Source organism: Petromyzon marinus, chromosome 16 (assembly GCF_048934315.1).
Source record: "Petromyzon marinus isolate PM22_M1 ecotype Great Lakes invasive population chromosome 16, UKy_Petmar_22M1.pri1.0, whole genome shotgun sequence".
Taxonomy (NCBI): Eukaryota; Metazoa; Chordata; class Hyperoartia; order Petromyzontiformes; family Petromyzontidae; genus Petromyzon; species Petromyzon marinus.
The window spans coordinates 2,831,778-2,851,609 of NC_133682.1; the positions used below are offsets into that span (position 1 = coordinate 2,831,778).

General features: G+C 46.8%; 1 protein-coding gene across 6 annotated transcripts in view; it reads left to right on the top strand.

The window, feature by feature from the left end:
* Positions 1 to 19,832, top strand: part of ATP8A1 (ATPase phospholipid transporting 8A1) — a 108,310-nt gene that overhangs the window by 26,328 nt on the left and 62,150 nt on the right. For 5 of the 6 annotated variants that reach the window (XM_076067425.1, XM_032955508.2, XM_032955507.2 and 2 more), the window contains 19 exons: positions 209 to 307; positions 942 to 990; positions 2,062 to 2,102; positions 3,033 to 3,106; positions 4,368 to 4,437; positions 4,611 to 4,738; positions 5,445 to 5,556; positions 6,688 to 6,853; positions 7,395 to 7,522; positions 8,109 to 8,186; positions 8,402 to 8,490; positions 8,599 to 8,668; positions 8,933 to 9,038; positions 10,794 to 10,876; positions 11,509 to 11,558; positions 12,199 to 12,268; positions 13,136 to 13,220; positions 14,261 to 14,400; positions 18,144 to 18,282. In XM_076067425.1, coding sequence (XP_075923540.1) covers positions 209 to 307; positions 942 to 990; positions 2,062 to 2,102; positions 3,033 to 3,106; positions 4,368 to 4,437; positions 4,611 to 4,738; positions 5,445 to 5,556; positions 6,688 to 6,853; positions 7,395 to 7,522; positions 8,109 to 8,186; positions 8,402 to 8,490; positions 8,599 to 8,668; positions 8,933 to 9,038; positions 10,794 to 10,876; positions 11,509 to 11,558; positions 12,199 to 12,268; positions 13,136 to 13,220; positions 14,261 to 14,400; positions 18,144 to 18,282 — 1,777 coding nt within the window. Of the gene's footprint in view, positions 1 to 208; positions 308 to 941; positions 991 to 2,061; positions 2,103 to 2,701; positions 2,776 to 3,032; positions 3,107 to 4,367; positions 4,438 to 4,610; positions 4,739 to 5,444; positions 5,557 to 6,687; positions 6,854 to 7,394; positions 7,523 to 8,108; positions 8,187 to 8,401; positions 8,491 to 8,598; positions 8,669 to 8,932; positions 9,039 to 10,793; positions 10,877 to 11,508; positions 11,559 to 12,198; positions 12,269 to 13,135; positions 13,221 to 14,260; positions 14,401 to 18,143; positions 18,283 to 19,832 lie in introns of all 6 variants that reach the window. The other variant, XM_076067424.1, reaches the window with a different exon arrangement.

Genomic DNA, 19,832 nt, shown 5'->3' on the forward strand with positions numbered 1-19,832 from the left:
CGCTGACGACTAGGCTCGCCCAAAGCACTAGGTGTGTGCTTATCTCGGAAAGCAATGCTATGTTACCGACTCGTACATTTTCCAGTTTTTTTTTCTCTCCCTTGTTCCACTTTTAGCAGCGCCGTGGACGTTGCTTGGAGAAATGGCACTTTTGTGACGATGCTAATTGTGCCGCTCCCTTTTTTTTGTGCCTCCGCGCTTTGAGCAGCAAATCCCAGAGGTGTCTCCGACAGGGCGCTACACAACTCTCATGCCTCTCATCTTCATCCTTGTCGTGGCCGCGCTCAAGGAGATAATTGAGGACTACGTGAGTTATACCCCCACCGATGCTGGGTTACCACGGGGCATCTTAACGGCCCACTTGACCGGGTTAGAAAACTGGAAAGTGGGCAAATATTATGTAGCGCAAGTTAAATGACATCTGATTACTTCCTTTCAACCGTAGAGGGAAGGGAGAGTAGAGGGAGAGACAGGGGGGTTATGGAGGTGGTGAGTAATGGAACCCGTGGATCAGCGAGTTGGGACAAAACCCGAGTCAGGCTGCTCAAGCGCGGCTCAGATCTCGTGTCGAGTCGTCGTGGGGATGCAGCATTAGTCCACTTGTTGTTCCATTTTATATGTTCAGTTGCATAACAGTTACGTAATAAAAATAAGGTAAGTGAGAATTTAACAAGTTTAGTCAGTCTTCTTGCTGCAGGTAACTGTATTTTCTGACTTTAACACGAATATTTTTTAAATCATAAAAATGTACATTTTCTGTTCTGCATATTAAATAAGGCTTATAACGTGTCTCGGTTTGGTAGCAACGAAATCCCTTGGTTATGCTCTCACCGATCATGTGTTCAACTTGTGTACAAATTGCCGCATCGTTTTATTTTCTGTTTGAGCCTCCTAAGGATTGACACTTTTCAGAGAAATGTCACGCCTTATCCTTTTCCCAGAAAAGACACCGAGCTGACAGGGAAGTCAATAAGAAGAAGACGACACAAGGTAATAATGCCAGATTGTATAGTTTGAAACGACACCAATGGTTGACACACACACGTACAAAATCCTATCTCAAAGCTCAGGAGGCTAATTTGGGGCCTGGTCTCCTCTTGAATGCAATTGATGTTCCTTCAGTTTGACCTCCATAGTGATTAGGTGATTTCCGTTATTCTTATATTTATTACTCGTCTTTTCTGGAGCCTAAAGTGTGATATTGTGATATGGTCAGCAGCTGTATTGCCAAAGGGTAGTAGCACAAGTGGTGTTAATGGGTGCCATTGACTTGTGATTATTAATGTATTCGGTTCTTGCAGTAACTTGCAGCAACTTAGCTGATTCAATTATTCTTGTTGGAAATTTGGCTCGAGTATAATGACATTGTATCTACATTCGGAGGGACTGTTAGCTTCCGTTACAGCTCTTGTGACCTTTATTTACAGCCAAGTGTGGTAAAGGTAGTGCTACTCATTCTGTTGTTGGTCATCTCGGTTATTTTCTGCAGTGGTGTCGCACGGATAGCCCAGCAGTGGGCTGTAACTCTTCCAGTTTCACTTGGCTCTAAAGGGCCCAAGCTTGTTGACGTTTTACATTGAAAGCATTTATCCACGAGCTCTGTCCATTTGTCCGAAATTGGTTGGTAGGCATGATAATTCTCTTAAAAATGATCCAATATCAATTAAGTGTGGGCATGAGGTTGCGTTTGCTCTTTAGGGACTTACCCGATTTGAAAACCAGACACACTGATCGAAGGGTTTCCCAAAAAGGTTGGACACACGACCCAAACGGACTCTGCTTGGTGTCCCTGCCCTGCCGCCTGAGACGTTCCCTATCAGCAGAGCCGCTATCTGAGCTCCCGTTATCTCGTCCTGGCGCGGGGACAACGCACCGCTTCCCGCCGCGCTTGGCTCCAGCTTGGCCGTTATTGTTGCAAATAAAATATTTCCAAAGTGGGAAGGGTTGTGTGTGTGTGTGTGTTGGAACGCGTTGTGCAATCTGCGTGTGTGCTTGATTGTGTTTTGCTCTCTTAACCGTGTCTATTTCACCAACCCCTTTGATGACCCACCCTTGGTTTAGTGTTGCAGAATGGAGACTGGCATACCGTGAGCTGGGAGAAGGTGAGTGCCCGGTTATCTCGTGCACCAAAGCAGCGGTAATTGGATTATCCAATATTGGTTGTTTATGTACACATCGGGTGAGCGGTGGTGCCATGGTTAGCACACCGCGCTACAAACCCAGCAACCTCAAGTTTGATTCCCAGCCACAGCTCACATCAGTTACTAGTGATATCTGAACTGCACCTGGGCTTTACCTTCTGCACAAACCCGCACTGACCAGCGTGGTGAAGTATAGCCAAACAACCCCCTGTTATCGTCATGGTATATGGATGTCCTCATTCAGCAGTGGATTTACAAAGGGCTGTAATATATATGTACTATATATAATTATCAAATTAATGCTTTCCTATGCATTTTACTCCGAGCTACTTTCGGAAAACAATGTCTTTAAAAAAAGTTTCATTATGACGCGATGCAATTGAATAAATGCTGTTATTGTACAATTACTTGAAATTATACTCGTCCTTGAACGCTGTTGTCTCGAGTGCTCCGTAGTATTGCCGCATATCGGAAACCTACCGACCAATTACCAAACCTGCATTGATATCGTTTAACGTTGCCACCAGCTGTGGATGCTGTTCACCCATTCTCTCCTACAGGTGGCAGTGGGTGATGTAGTAAAGATAAACAGCAAGGAGCATTTCCCAGCAGACATTGTGATTCTGGCATCCAGGTAGTGGCTCTTGAGACGGTTTTGAGAAGCTCTTAGCTGTGGGCACACAACTGTGCCAACTTACTCCTCCTCGTATCCCTTTGAAGTGACTCCCTCCCCTCCCGCCCTGGCTACGGTTCTCACTAAATGTATTCCCTTGCTTCACCATCTGACTCTTCCTTCTTCTCCCTCTGTCCTCTCTACCCTCTTTGTTGTCCCTTTCCGAACTTCTTTTTCTCTGCACCCTTGCCGTGCGCTTTTTCCCATGGCCCCTCGAGGTTGGCGTCGGTGATGTTCTCAGAATCACGAATGGGCAGAATTTGCCAGCAGACCTGGTCATGTTGTCCTCCAGGTCTGTCCCTTTCCGCTCTCCTCTTGTTCCCCCCTTTGGTTTTCTTCACGACGGCTTTTTTTTTTGTCCTTCCCGACTGTGTCAAACTTCTTATTGTTTACACGCGAATCCACTTTTTTCATCTTTGTGCTCGTTATTGCGGTGAATATTCGGCCACGCCGGTGCTTGTCTGAATGACCGCGGCGTAGCTCGGCCAATCACGGTCCATTTCACGCGGCATGGCACGCACTCCGCTGTACACTTTGATGCGACGCTGGGCATGTAGCATTGCCCCGATTCAAAATTGTTGTCTTGTTCGTAATATGTGCCTTGTGAGAATCTATTGCGTATTATTTCTGGAAATTATGGGTGGGTCTTAACATTGGCCCAATTGGGCAAACGAAACTCTACAAATGAGACAGAACAAACGTAAAGCAATTCAAATGAGACGTTTTAAACAAGATACCATGAATACATGCGTTTTTGTTGTCAAACAGACCTCAAAATTTTAATCCATTCAATCATTGGGGTGGGGTGGATTGTTACATGCCTGCAATGTGCACCGTGTGCTAAGTTGAAAGAATAACAAAGATCCTTTACAGGACTAATTATAAACGGGCAAAAAAATTCTTGGCAGATGATTATTTAAACAAATGTGCAATACATTTATGTACACATAAAAGGATTCCAAAATTGACAAAAATATATTTTAAAATGTTGTTGTATCGAAAGGAAGTATACATGTAAAATATATATACTCAAACAGCTCACACAGGGCTTGTCATCTGGTAACGTGTTGATGTGTAACTGCTGAACCAAGTAACCAAGAAGAAATACATTATTATATTTCTTTTATTTTGTAAAAGTACAAAGCGAAAAAAAACCCCCATGAGATTGCATAACTTAATTTAGAATCCAGTCACAACGTCTCTGTTCAGCCTTGGCTTTTGCTTTCCATTCAGCGAGCAATCACTCATCTTTTCTCATTGTGGCAGCTTCTGTTTTGGATGCTTGTTCCATAAAGAGCATTGCAGCAGCACCACCACATATCCACATTAAGATGAATTGGGATTGAGATCCAATGTGAAAATATATTATGCTCACAAGCAAGCAGCAGCATAGGTCAGCACTCACGATTAGAATCAAATATCGCTCCGTTTCTATAATATACCCTACGATCTTTATTATCTCCCGCTGGTTAAGAAGCTATATTATTTCATCTTTATGATGCAGGTTAGTCTGGTAATCGACGATGACATTCTGTGCTTTGGTTTTTATTTAGTGAGCCGCAAGCCATGTGCTACATCGAGACCGCAAACCTGGACGGTGAGACGAACCTGAAAATTCGGCAGGTAACAACAAAGTCCCGGCACTTGATCAAGTTTTAAATTGCTTTTGTCTTTTCGTAGATTGGTTCCATGATTTTTTTTTATCGACCCCGGCTGTTACAATTTAACTCCCGTCTTCTTTACTCACCCTTTGTTCACCGGCAAATCTCTTCTTGCCTTACACCGACCACACGCAGGGCCTGCCACTGACAGCTGGGCTGCAGACCAGCGATTCCTTGTTGTCAATTGACGGGCGTATTGAATGCGAGGCCCCTAATCGCCACCTCTATGACTTCACGGGGAACATCCAACTACAGGGACATGGGTAGGTCTCCTCGAATAACGTGTCACTTTCTCCATTGCTCGAGGCTCTAGCCTCCAGAAAATGCATTTATTTGATTCTGCGTTTGAATTACTGCGGAGTATTTTGTGGTTATGCGGTGTAGCTCCGCACCTTCGATTAGCATGGTTGGCTATGTATGGTGCAAAAGAAGTTCAACGTACATGCAACTAACCGACATGTTTTTTGGATTGTACCACATGTTGTTTGGCATGATCTCAAACGTTTCGCTCCACGGGCTGGGAGCATCTTCTTGAGCTTAGAGCTTCATTTTTGGGAATTTCTTCAGGAACGTCAGAACTTCTATTCCTGAAAAAGCTCCCAGTCTTTGGGATGAAACGGCGGACGTAATGCTGAACAACACGTGGCATAAACCGAAAACATATTGGAGAGCCATGCATTGAACTGACCGCTTTACATGTTGCAGATGCTACTGCCAGACCCATAAAAAAAACACTTGGTAGAAAGGGAATACATTTTCTTCATATGTAAATATAGTTTAATTGTTCGTGTTATTGGCTGCGATTGATTGATAAGGTTACGATGGTTACGACTGATGGAGATGATGCGATTTATACTCGGGGGTGTGTGAATGGGGAGCAGCAGTGCAGCTGTTAGCGTGCTGCGCTATGAACTCAACGACCCGAGTTCAATTCCCGAGACTCTACGGGGGATCTTTGTCTTTGAACAGCACGGTGCCACTGGGCCCAGACCAGATCTTACTGAGAGGAGCCCAGCTGCGCAATACCCAGTGGGTGTTTGGCGTTGTGGTGTACACAGGCCACGACACTAAGCTCATGCAGGTACAGCACACGTGTTGCATGCTACTCAGCACATTTGAAATTTGAAGACATCCTCATTTGATTCTCACCTGGTAAAGCAATGTTTATCGCTTCAAATAAGCAGGCATTCATTCATGCGTAAATACAAGTGTAGTGAGTTCAACTGAGTCGCAGACGCACTTCTTGGAGGCAACACATTTATTAATACCCCTGAACAAGATAACAACCTGTGGTGGTGGACCACCAGGCTAACTACGCTAATAACAACGTAACTCGCTACAACGGACCGGACCACAGCTTGGGTCCAGGTCCACGTGTGACTCTGTGGAACGTAGATTCTTCAGGATGAACAGCAGCAGCAGCCGGTCCCTCTGGGGCACCCGGCTTATATCCTCTGTGGCGTGGCTGGCCCCGCCCTTAGCCACGACCACCTTCCAGAATCCTCGAGCAGGATCTCGACCCTGACACGTGACCACCCCTAGCACCCACTTGGGGGCCCTGTGTAGACTTAACCGGTCACGTGTCCTCTGGGGTCAACCAGAGTGCCACGGCCTATAGTAACCTATAGTAAACTCTTTTTTGTGAGGGCCCTGCATTGGGATGTTGGGCCAATTTCATGAATGAGTATTTTGTTAGGTTGCGTGTTGGGTATTTTTTCTGAAACTTTTGCCATGCACGACTGCGGGTATCTTCATCTCCAGAAGATGCCTGTGGTAGTGTTTGTGTGGGGAGCGAAAGTGTCGCAGTTGGTGCACTACGCTACGAACCTGTCAACTCGAGCTCCATTCCCGCTCACGGCCAACACCAGTAGCAAATATCTGAACCTGTTCCGGGCCTCCCCTAAGTCAACTCGGCCTCAAATGTGTACCTAGTGTGGCGTGTAATCATCGCCACTTTGGGAGACAAAGGGGGCCGGGTGTAGTGCTGACCATCCACCCCCTAGCGTACCATTCCGGCCTTCATAGGTGCTCGCTAACAGCACTTGTCTCAACAGTCTGTTAAGGCTATACGGCAGATCTTTGTCTTTATGTGTGGTGAAGCTTAACAGACAAAATGCTCAAAAGATGGCCTCACCCGGGAAGACCACTTGGATTACGAACGGATGCAAAACTTGCGTGGTCAAACACCTCCTCTTGTCTTTCTACACCTCAGAACTCTACTCGCGCACCACTCAAGCGCTCCAACGTGGACCGCGTGACGAACCTGCAGATCCTGCTGCTGGTGGTGACACTTCTGCTCATGGCCCTGGCCAGTGCCATTGGCTCCTCCATCTGGACCTCGGCACACTGGAAAGGGGACTGGTACCTGGGGTTCCGAGGTCAGATTTTTGGGTGCACAAATGCGGGTGCGATGATCGGGTTAAATGTGTGTCACCCCTTTTTGCAGCCCCAGAAGATTGCCGGGAGAGTGAAGCTTCTGGAGTGCCATGATGGATGAAGACTATTTACGAAACGTGGCAAACAGCGGCGTAATGGGTTTTGCCGGGGCTACGGTTATTTTGGCTGTCATGGCTGGTTATGTTTGTTTCTGTAGAGCTTTTGAGATGTCGTGATGGAATATGAGGATTTATGAGAGGTAATTTCTAGGCGTCTTATTTTGTAAACGTACGGGCATTGGGAGCGTGATAATACAGTTTAGGTGTTAACTCAAAGGGCTTGGCAGGGCACCACGATGGGTGTGTCGGCTTATGGGGATTGATGGGCATGATTGCCAAGTTTAATAGGGTTGGGTAGAAAACATTGGTTTATTTTTGACTGATCATTGTCGATTCATGCTCTGTTTTTTTTCTTCAACAGTAAGCTAATGTGATTTTATAAACATTAACCTAACTTGTTTTTTGCGTGTGTTTTTTATCTTAGATAATGCACCGTCAAACTTTGGCTTCAACTTTTTGACCTTCATTATCCTCTACAATAACCTGATTCCCATAAGCCTCCTGGTGACCCTGGAGGTTGTCAAGTTCATACAGGCCTTCTTCATCAACTGGGTATGCACCTGCTCACTCTGCTGCGCTACAGTTGTTTGCACCGTCAGCTTTGCCAAACGAACCCCGAGTGTCAAAAAAAGCTAATTTTAGTATTTATAATCTATCAATTTAATACGCTGGTTGGGTGGCTCACGCCTCGAATCCGACCCTTTTGGAAGGCGAGGGATGGTTGATCACACACGTCTGAGGAGCTGCGAGATGGCCGAGATATGGTAGTACAGCAAGTCGATTGAATCCATCTGTGCGGAGATTTGTGTTTTCCCCCCAGTGTGCATCGGTTATCTCCGATGACTCCATTTTCCTCCCACGCACCAAATACTTTTTCATAGAATTGGCCAAATTTCATGATGACCCTCCTGAAAAAGAGTCTTAAGGTGTTCTTTGTTTATCCTGGATAAATTACATTTGTATTGTTATTATTAACGCCAATTTAAAACGTATATAAATTGTATCTGATTCAGCGCCACATAGACGGGATATCTCAATGGAAAAATTAACGTGTCTAGCAGTAGCGTGTCACGGTACGAGTTCAACTTAGGGGAAAGTGGCATCATTTGTCGGACTTTTGCTGTTGGTGTGCCCACAGGATTCGGAGATGTACCACGAGGAAAGCAACACGAATGCCATGGCTCGCACATCCAACCTGAACGAGGAGCTGGGACAGGTAGGGCACACAGTGACTTCATCTCAGGCATTCTTCATTGTCATCATAACGAGCATGACCTTTGTTGGACTAACTCACGAAATTTTACTGTTATTGTCATACACAAAAAAAAACGCAAATTCATTGAGCTGTCATTTCCTCTTTTTGTTGGTCTGGTTTTTTTTTTTTACCATGAGTTCGGTGAGTTGAATTTTGGCAATCTCTAATCTTCGCAGGTAAAATACATCTTCTCGGACAAAACCGGCACACTAACCTGCAATGTCATGGAGTTCAAGAAAGCCACAGTGGCCGGCATCGCTTATGGGTAAGTTGTGGACATCAATAGTTTATTTTTGTCTGACTGGTCGTTATCATGTTTATTTTTTTCAATCACATGGAGGGTGGATTGAAAATTGTACTTGTTTATTCCAAGGCATAACGAAGAACCATCAGAAGTGGGATTTCAGGACCCAGCTTTGCTGCAAAATCTCCACAGCAATCATGTGAGCCGTGAAACATTGGTGAAAGAAATGTGTTTAAAAGGACAAGCGTTATTATTATTGTGGTTTTTTGTAAAAATAACAGTTTCATAACATTGATTACCATCACATAATTTGCCATGTGGGTGTTGTTGCTACCAAAAGTTTGTTTACTTATTTTTTGTGCAAAAAATGAAAACACTTCTCAAACATAAACATTTAGGCCCGTGGAATTGTAATTATGGCGTAAAAATAAAAATTTGATTTCCACGTCATCTGTCCTGTCAGCCGTCGGCTGGGGTCATCTACGAATTCCTCGTCATGATGTCCGTGTGTCACACGGCTGTGCCGGAAGCGGAGGATGGCTCGATCGTTTATCAAGCCTCCTCGCCCGGTAAGAGGACGACCTTCGCTTCTCACCGGAAGAATTTAAATCGGCGGTTATGGGGGGGTGGTGGAACCTGCCTGTGCCTTGCTGCGGGCCAAATAGGATTTTCAATTACCTTTGGTGGGTGCGCCGCACATTAACACGCAGCACACGTTCAAGTTTATTTTGTTCAACCAAGTGGGAGCTCAAGAGACCGGGATAGTTTCATTTGCAAGAGTGATCTGGACCTTGACCTTGGTGACTACTGTCCCTGCAGGAGGCCCATCATGGCATGCAAAATTAAAAAACACAGTGTGGTTAAGTTGAAAATATTCGCCTTTAGTACCCAATTATTGTTTTTACGATGCTTGCTATGATGGATTTAAAATCTTTTGGGGGTGGGGGGGGGGATGCTGTTTTAAAGTGTTAGGCCTCATGTAGCCTCGAGACATTAATTAAGAAGAAGAATTTGTGGGACATTTCCGGTTCGTGGTCTGTAGGGTCCCCACCCCTGCTCTCAATAATCCATTCATGGTAATTCATGGCCACTGCATGACCTGTTACAGCCAGTGTGCGTCATGGTTACACCGGTGAATATAATCTTAAAATTAATGTTCTAGTAATTTGATTCACTTTTTTAACACGTGGAAGGTATCCTTTACTTGAACATAATATCTTCACATTAAACTTTCCATATATTTAAAATATAATTCTACAGACCACACAGCATTTCTCGGAGTGCCATCCTTAAGAGTGCCACGTATTTGTGTGACGGATTTGGTGTTCGTTAAACACCAGGGTATTCATCGTTTCACTCAGTCAATCTTTTGTCCACTACTGGAGTTGGGTTTCACTGAGAACCAGTTTCACTTGCGTGACACGCAAACACCGGTGTTTAGTTTGACCCTTGGCCAGAAAAAAAGTTTGACCTCTTATGTCCAGCCGTGTTGCAACGTTGACAAAGTGCACACCATTGTCTTCTGTGTCCATTGTAAATGAGGGATCAAGAGACCAACTGTACACTCACAAGCAGCTCAATGCCGCAGTCAAACACCTGCAGCCTACTGTACTGTACAATTAGCACCTGAAATTTACTTTTTTTTTCGATGCCCAAGCACCACAATGCGGTATAGGCCTATGGAAGGTTTTTGTCAAGCTTTCTGTGAATAGCATTATCTGTACATGCACAGCCCCCTTTTGCAAACACATTTCGGGAACGGATGAAACACGCGGCAAACAAATGATTAAAATAAAAAAGATTAACTCGGAATAATTAAAACATAATCCAACTCTGCGATCAACATTAAAATTTTTGTACATTAGCTGATAGTCGGAACATTTCTGCTCCCACTTAACGCGATCGTCCACATTTCGTTTTCTTCGTGCGCACAACATCACAACATGCATCGAGATTATTTCGATTGTTTGGCTGCTTTCAGTTTCCACATGATGCGCCGCTTCGTTGAGATATCATGTGTGGCCAGGTCGCTTCTGAAAAATAAGCTAATACATCGGTGGGCTTTACCTGGTAAAATAAAAATAAAATGCTTATTTAAATCTTTTAGTGATTTACTTTCCTTTCCAATACTTTGCACTCCCTGTCGCGTGTTTGCATTGTCTGCTTTTGAAACGTTCTGACCCCGTGCCGCCTACTGAGCTGTAAAGCTCTTTTTCGACAGCTCATCGGATTCCTCCAGTATAAATAAAGATGCTGATTCTGCAGTCGCGCTGCCCGCAGAGCGATACGACCGTGGTGCTTTGTCCGTGGCTCCCGTGTTGCAGACGAGGGGGCGCTGGTGCGAGCCGCCCGCAGTCTGGGCTTCACCTTCACCGTGCGGACTCCAAACATGGTCGTCATCGACGCTGTGAGCAGGGGGCTAGGGCGAGGCGACGGCGGGGGGTACTACTGGGTAGAATGTGTGCATTTTTCGCACGGATGCATGCCGAACTTGTTTCGCCCACCGGATGTAGCCAACCGTGATCATTGGTTGGCTATCAATCATAAATGATCAATCGATTGCCCGATGAAGGATCTCCGCTCCCCGTAAACCACCATCTTGTGACGCTACGACGATCCGTCACGCATTTGCAACGCTAGCCGAGTGTATAGCTCCGTCTTCACGCTTGAGGTCCTCTCGGGCGTGTTCTATCTTTTTGGGTGGATCATTATTACAATAGTGTATGTGGAATGTGTGTATTCTCAATGGTGGTGTTGTTTCTCTGACTCTGTGATGCTGCATACGTTAGTCTTGTATGACATTGTTTATACGCTCAGGATTCACACGCGCATAATCAGGAAATGCTCGTATCACATGGGCACTTACAATGTCTAAAGTTTGTTTATGGCAATAGCTTCGTGACAGATGTCTGATCGATTTACATAAATGCTTATTTCCCCCCCCCCCAAACATTCCATTGGCTCAAGCGGAAGGATTATTGTCATTGTGTATTCTGAGAGTTGACTGTGCATTCATTATTGTTTTATTTGCTTTTGCAGCTGGGGCAGGAACAGAACTTTGAGCTGCTGCATGTGCTCGAGTTTACAAGGTAAGGGTGCAGAACCCTCGCAATGTGCGTACACATCCGTTACGTGCATCTATTGTAATGCGGTGCACGCACGCACGCACGCGACAAAGAGGGTCCCCCGTTTAGCCTCCACAGACTCGAGTGCAAGTGCTGTTAGCAAGCAAGTGATTAAGGACGGCACAGCACGCGAAGGAGGTGGTACGGTTAGAACCATTCTGATTCTCTTTTTATCGCCCCAGCGCCGATGTTTACACGCAACGCAACAGCCATTTAAGGCTGAGTAGACCTCGGGGAGATCCAAGGCTAATTCAAAGACCACTACTGCTGATGTTAGCAGTGGCTGTGGGAATCAAACTCGGGTCGTAGGGTTCGTAGCACAGTGCCCTGGCCACTGCACCGCCGTTTCCGCGTTCACACGCATACGTACGTGCGTACCTGCATGCAATGCGTACATCGGAATGGGAATATTTATTCTGGAGGCATCCGATGAGCTATAAAGCTCTCTTTCACAGGTGTACATGTATATGGTACACACGGTGAAGCAAACTCCCATATGTATCCAATTCTAAAGGACAGCTATTGATTACCGATAACGAAGGAGTCGGTCGGTGAGTGAGTGAACGAATGATTTTCCCTTGCTGTGTGCTTTGTTTTCCTTCAGCGTGCGGCGCCGCATGTCTGTGATCGTGAGGACCCCGTCCGGAAAGCTTCGTCTTTACTGCAAAGGAGCCGTGAGTCTGGCAACAGCCCTTTCCTACGGCACGCCGCCTTTAGTTCGACGCGGCGCACTGTGCATTTGTGCAGCATCTCATTGCGAACGCGTCTCAAGATGCTCCGCAGAAACGGTGCGGATATTTAGATAATAGACAGTTAGTTGGGAGGCAGAGGGAAATAGGGGAGTCTTGAGCCTGGACTTGAACGGAAACAGGGAGCCAGCAGCACAGATGACTGAACGAAAGTGGTTCTGGACAATGGGGGGGAGGGAACAGGAGAAAAACAGTGATCTCCCACTGAGCGACGGTTACATCGCGGGGGGTCAGTGGCGGTGTCTTTGGCAAAGAGCCTTGGTTGCTGTAGCAGAGAATGGCGCTGGTGGCGGGGGAAGAAGTGCCACAACAGAAGCAGTCGAGCGAGGTGAGAAGCGGGCGCGTGGTAGGTAGGGGCGAGCCCGTGGAGGATCCCCTAGATGGTGCAGTTTGATGTTGATGTTGATCCGAGAATCGATATTGCATTTGGCAGCCAGCCCAGTGATTGAAGCGTCGGGGGGGGGGGGGTTGGCGCGGTCACGTTAACGAGTGTGGTTGAGCAGCAGCAGCAGCAGCGTTTTTGATCAAATGGAGTTTAGAGGTGAGATGTTTGTGGGGGGAGATTGTGGAGGAGAGAGTTGCGGTCGTCCAGACGGGACGTGAGGGGAGGCATTGATGAGGGTCTCGGTGGCACCTGGGGTAAGGAAATAGAGCAGCTCGGGAGATGTTGCGCAGGTGGAGGCGGGAAGCTCTGCAGCGTAGGATCGTGTGGGGAAGAGAACTCAAATGTGAACGTGTTCCAGCGTTGTACCATCTCCCTTTTGTCGTTGTTTGTTGTTGTTCACCTTGCAGGATAACGCTATATACGAGCGCCTAGCGAATAACTCATTGTACAAGGAGGACACCCTCCAGCACCTGGAGCTGTTCGCCTCCGAGGGTAAGCACTGTCGTATTCGGCACAGTTGACGTAACCATGGGCACTGTGGTTACATTGTGAGAATACGCGTCACGTGTTCAGCAACGTCACGCGAACGAAGAGTTCATTGTATTTCTAGCAATCTGGATATCACCTTGTCACAATGGCATAGTATCATATTGTGTATATATATGCAGATTTTAATACGAATTATAATAGTTAAACCAAAGGTGGTGTATGCCTTTAACCCAGTACTCCGGACATTAAGGTTGGTCAAAGTCGCGCATATTTGGGATTCCCAAACCCACTGGGCCGAGGTGGGCAGGAGGTGGCAGTGCATCAAATAGGTTGTACATTTTTCATAGTGGAACTTTCATTATTATATCCTCATATGGCTAGTTTCCCTACACATGAAAAACGATCACTCTTTAAAGGTTTGGCCAAATATCCCAACGCAGAACCCTCCTAAAAACGTCTTAAGACTAATTGAGGCTTTTTGAGGTAACAAAGACAAAGATCCCCCGTATAGCCTTAACATACCGTTGTGGCAAGTGCTGTTAGCGAGCACCTATGAAGACCTGCAAGGCACACGAAGGGGTGGGTGGCCAGCACCACGCCCGGCCGCCTTTGTCTCCAAAGTGGCGATGTTTTCACATCGCACCAGCGACTCATTTGAGGCTCTGTGCTATCATGGGGCTTATTTCACCACGCTGGTTGGTGCGGTTTGTTGACAGTGGGGAGACGTTGGAACATAGAAGTACAGTGCAGCAGCACAGAAGGCAGTGCGGCGGTACAGCAAATAGTGCCGCACTGCTTTCTGCCGCCCACAACATCCGCGAGTGTGGATGAGACGCCTCAAGCACCCGTCCCGTTGCTCGTCGTGATCACCCAGCCAAGCACTAAATGACATTGTTCCGATGGTTTGCCAACTCGGCGCCCGGCCAATAATCACCCTTGCCGCGACCGCCGTGCGGTAAACCAAATTAATCTTAATTCGATGACCACGAGGTCGTGTCGTACGGCGGTAAGCGTGGAGGCGTGCTGTGCCGCGTCTGCGGCAGGCCTGCGCACCTTGTGCTTCGCGTCGGCGGACCTGTCGGAGGACGAGTACGGCGACTGGCTGGAGGAGTACCGACGCGCTAGCACCGCGCTGCAGGACCGCGCCGTCAAGTTGGACGAGGCCTACGAGCTCATCGAGAAGGTGCCACCACCGCTGCACCACCGCTCCACCACCGCTGCACCACCGCTCCACCACCGCTCCACCACCGCTACACCGCTCCACCACCCAACCGCCGCACCACTGCACACGGCTCTGTGCAGCTCACTCTCTCAGAGCTTGGTCGCTTGGCACACCCCCCCCCCCCCCCGTCTAACGTCTCTACTTTGGCACAGAAGCACTTTCGGCTCTGCCCACGAGGTGGCGAGCTTCTCATAGCCAACAGCTGCTCGTTTGGAGTGAGAATCTCCCTCGCCGTAGGAGGCCTGTGATTCAATGTGGAATTTAAATACACCGTGACAGCTTGGCTAGGGGTGAGATTCGTTACCGGCATGGTTTTTTTAATTAGCCTTTGGCAAAAAATATTGTTTACATGGGAAAATTGTTATATTTACTCTCAAAACACATGTTTTTACATATATATTATGTATACCACATCATGTACAGCCCTTTCGGCTATACACTGCCAGACGAGGGCCTCCCCTCGTAGCGCTGGTTGTGGTGGGTTATTTAACCATAATTCACCATGCTGGTCAGTGCAGATTGGTGACGGTGGGAAGCGCAGACGTTGTCGTCGTCCCCACGAGTGCGGCCCGGGTGAAAAATGCGTGCGGTGGCGGCTCCCTTACAAAAGAGAGCAAAGCACGGGCCCTGAACACTGATTTGGGTCGCCCTGGCGAGGCTGCCACGGGAATCTGGGCTGAGTCCGGTTCTCGAAACCGAACCGGCTCTACTTCTCAGTGGCCACGGATGACGTGGCTATGAGAGGGCTTTTTTTGAAAGGGGGCTTGTTGCCCTTCCACTTGGTGAGAATAATGGGATGTCAGACCACGTCGTGCAGACTTCAGATCATCCACCGCGCGCGTGGGCAGGAGGGACGAGGGCACACGAGCGAACGCTGGCAAAGGCACAGAAGCCACGGCGGCGCCAGGAGAATAGAAATAAAAGCCCCTGCATTAAGGACTTTAGATTTTACCCAAGTGTAGCTCACGAAACAAATACCCACATTGAGAGATCAAAGATTTCATTACTGAGTAGGTACTTGGCCAGACACACTGATGTTTTGAGGTTTATTTTCTCATGGGGAAGAATCTTTTTTTTGGGTCAACGTTTTGTTTGTATTACTGCTTGATGGCATTTCAGTTTCTTGCTTGATTTATCAGGTTATAATTTTGGTTACACGTGACCCAAAGCCATGGGGTACGCTTTAGTACTTGGAATATACGACCACGATCCACGTGTAGTATTTACCTACTGCCCGCTTTGGTGACAGAGATATCATGAGCCAACAACACATTTAGTTTTGAGCATTTAGCCCTGACCCCTATCATTCATTGAAAGAACCCCACATTGGTTTTCATCTAATCTCGGCAAGGTTCTTCAGCACCGTGGCTAAATTAATCACTGAGAGTAACCGATATTTCCTGACACAAAAGCATTCCATTCCTGTAAACACGCCGCCCGTGTGGCTCAACATAGCCCTGCGTGAAGGGAAAACATTGTCAACAGGCGATGAAAATCTCCATCAGCCAGAACAACCCCCTGCATAATGATTTCAAAGAGACCGCAGACGGCCGTGACCAGCATGCCTTTGAAGTGCAGTCTATGGATCAGGTTGCTTCTGTACGTCTGCTATAACATAGATGCATTGTACAATCAGGTTTTGGGAACTGAATTTTTATTTTATTTTACAATTTAAATCATGGACGCACTGCTGCCGCTTTCTAGTAACATTTTCGGGTCTTCGTGGTGATGCTGAGAAGCCACCCTTAGGATGGCTGTGGGTTCTGCTCAGCTCTGCCGTCCAAAAAGGCGCTCCGTTAATTTAACTCAATTTTCTTCAAAGTCAAGTGTAAACAACCCTCCAATTTGGCAGGCCTGTTAAACATGTGATGTTGGCAAAGCCGAATAAGGGGGAGCTGTACGTACCCAGCACAAACTCGTCTATTCAGAAGGCTGACGTTCCTAATTAAAATAAATTTTGGTCATAATGAGGTTTCTACTTTTTTTTCTTCTAAAAATAAAAAGTAAGGGGGTGGTGGTGGGGGAATTTTGCCTGAAGCTTCAGGTTTTTTTGGCGGAAGACGCAGGAAACTCTCACGTGACCGAGAGAGCGAATAACAAAGGAAGCTTGTGCTAGCACGGAACTCAATTCGTATATAAGGGCAAAAGAAACTCTGGGAATGTTTGAGGCACACGTTGATATCATATATATTTTAAAAATGCTTGAAAAACACCACAGAGACAATGGATAAAAAAACGTCTTTTTTGTCGAATTAATAAATCAAGAAAGAGGGCGGGGGGGAAATAAAATTGAGAAAGTGAGATCAGTCCAGTGTTGGGAGGAATCCAATCCAAACACTCTACTGGAACAGCTGCAAAGTCGGATGAAATTTCACCCGACCCCAAACAAAGCCCCACCAGATGTCAGCCACCCGGCACGAAGGAGGATGGCGTGCACGCCAGGCGTGAAGTGGTGACGCACGAAAACCAACAAGTGTAATTATTATAATAATTCACAATCAAATAAGAAATAAAATAAACAAGGGGAATTTAGAAAAGTTTCTTTTTTTAGTCCATTCCTTCAGCCCCACTGATTCAAATTTCCCCCTCATCGTGGGCGAAAAACTCTTGCACGTGGCCCGCTCGCACGAACCGTGACTTCCTGCATGCCGGCGAGTGAACGCGTGCCAGGCGCACGAGGGGGGGGGCATCTCTTATAAAGCACGAGGCAGAACCTCGGCGGGCTTAGAATCCTCCCAGAGTCCTCCGTTAGCTTTTCACGGGTTCGCTTTCGTACGCAACGCGTCGCTCTCCCCCCCACCCGTGTTGTGTGCGTTTCGGCGGAACTCGTTTATCGAAGCTCGCAGCACGGCGGGGATTAAGCGATCCCATGGCCGCGCCCTTCGCTCCACGTGACGAATGGGAATCTTCGCGTCCCACGCAGGATGAGCGCGGTTGGCAGGCAGGCCGCCCGGTCGTGGTCTTGAAAATACCGCACCACGGTCTTTGTAAATGCCACCGCGACGCAGCGGTGTACCAATTAGTGCGTTTCACGACAATGCCAGTGATCACGGGTCGGCTCTTAGCACCGCTTACCGCTACCTTGCTGCCATTTGGTCTTGCTGTAAGCTTCCCGAAGGGCGACGTTCTAAAATGAGTACCTGGTGCAGTTACGGAAACACTCGTTCTGGGGAGGCAAACAAAAAAAGGATTTGAAGCTGGCCACCACCGCTCCCTCCCCTTCTGTGCCAGTAATAAAAGTTGCCAGATAAAAGCACCTGCGCCATCAGCCTCTCCAATATTAAAAGAAAATCGTTACGTGTGTCCGTTCCTCTGTGTGAGCACGTGCAAGCTCGTGGTTTGTGTGTGTGTGCATGTTGGTATACCTGCTTGCGTTTGTGTTCATGCTTTAAGGGGCGTGCTGCTGGAGTGGGTGGCGTTGCAATGCACTGTAATTCCATTGACGCAGAGTGTTTTTCTTCATTTGTGCACATCTTCAGTGACGATTTTAACCTGAACATTGGCCGGGCCTGCCCTAGATTGATGAAGCTTAAAATGGGTTTAGTGTGCCAGTCAATGTCAGCTCTACGGAGAGAGCAAATGTAGCCAGTGGTGTGGCAACTCAGAAGCGTTTTTAATCGGTTATCTCTTCTTTCGAACAATCTATACAGCTGATGAATGAATTGATTGTGTGTGTGTGTGTACTTGTGTGCTGGTATATGCAGAACCTGCACCTATTGGGAGCCACGGCCATTGAGGACAAGTTACAACCCGGGGTCCCAGAGACGATTGCCACGCTCCGACGGGCTGACATCAAGATCTGGGTGCTCACGGGAGACAAACAGGAGACCGCGATCAACATTGGTACAGCGCTGATTGCCGACATCAAAATCTGGCAGATTCTTTACCCACTCGCCCGAAACACATTTGCTAGTCCTTATGTTAAAGGCACAGCCAGTGACGCATACCCAGGAGTAAAGTTCAACATTGCTATTTGTAAACTGTTTTTTTTTTATAGAGGGCATCTACAAAACTACGGACTCAGAGATGTACACATGTTGTTAAAACGAACAAAACATAATGGGAAGAGTGTAAATGTCACCAGAAAAGCTGTGTTTATGTAATCAATTGCAGCTTAATCTCTGTCATGTAACACAAGTCGCAGTGTATAACCTATTGCTCTTTTCCTACTGCGTAATGCATGGTGACAAGAGGAAAAGTTTATTCACCAGAAAAACACACAGCCTTGAAACCAGCATGATGTAATATCCTTAAGATGCTGCTGATGACTTGATATAGTTTTGGTTTGCTTGTTGTTGAAAAGGTCACGATTATGACCAAATGCTCATTGTGGATTTTTAGCAGAAATGCATTTTTGAAGGCATGTAAATTGTTGAACCTTTAACTGGACAGCTGCCAACATTCCCTCCAAGGAATTCGGCCCATATGCCAGTAGGTTGCTCCTAAGACCATTTTTTTCCCGTAAATGTTAAAGGCCTACGAAAATGGCTTTAATAGCTGAAACAAGATATGCAGTAGTTCTAACAGAAAGAATTGAATGTGCAATGGACGTAAATGGTTTAGATGGGTCACGTTTGCCTTTGATTAGCAGGGAATTTGTTCCTTGCAGCTCTTACAGACCACTGAACACACTTCCGACAAGGGAATTTGAAAGCATTTGTTCATAACGCAATCTAGTGAGCGTTTTGTTCTATTATCTATTACCTGAATGCACAGTCAAATGAGAAACAGAAATAGAGCTCCCTTTTTTGTGTTTTTTTTTTTCTTTACCTCTCAAATCTGTCCATGTGATGTCTTCTTGCTAAGATTTCCGGGTTGAAGTGAAGGTCCGACTCTGCAATTGCGTGCTCACAGCAACACTGGCAGAAGAAGGGGCTCCGCTACAGAGAGCCCTTGAGAGCCCCTCCAAGAGGGTATTTGGCCTACTCTTCCACGCTGGCCAGATGTTACACCGTGGCAGCGCTGCGACGATTTTGAATCCATCAAAAAATGGCCATGTAATTTCGAACCAAAGGAAAACAGTCTACGTGATTGTCATACACGTGGGATTGGGTGCGTTATTACCACCCACAGCGGAGGAACAAGTTTTGGATGGATCAATTAAATGCACAGATTTTTTTATAGCTGTAAGTTGGTATCCATTCCAAGCGGACATACACCCGCTCCGTCTGTTCAGCCTCTATGTATTTGCTGGCATTACAAAACAAGGGGCACATAACTTATGATGCTATGAATAATCAGATTGGATGACGTGTTTGTTTTCAGAGTGGGCGGCAGATCTGCTTGTCAGCGCGCACTGGTGCGGCGTAAAATGTGGACTGGATTTGCAATACCTTGATGGAATGGAGCCAGATTGAGATGCGCGCGGGGCTTCACGTTCGTTTTCCAATGGT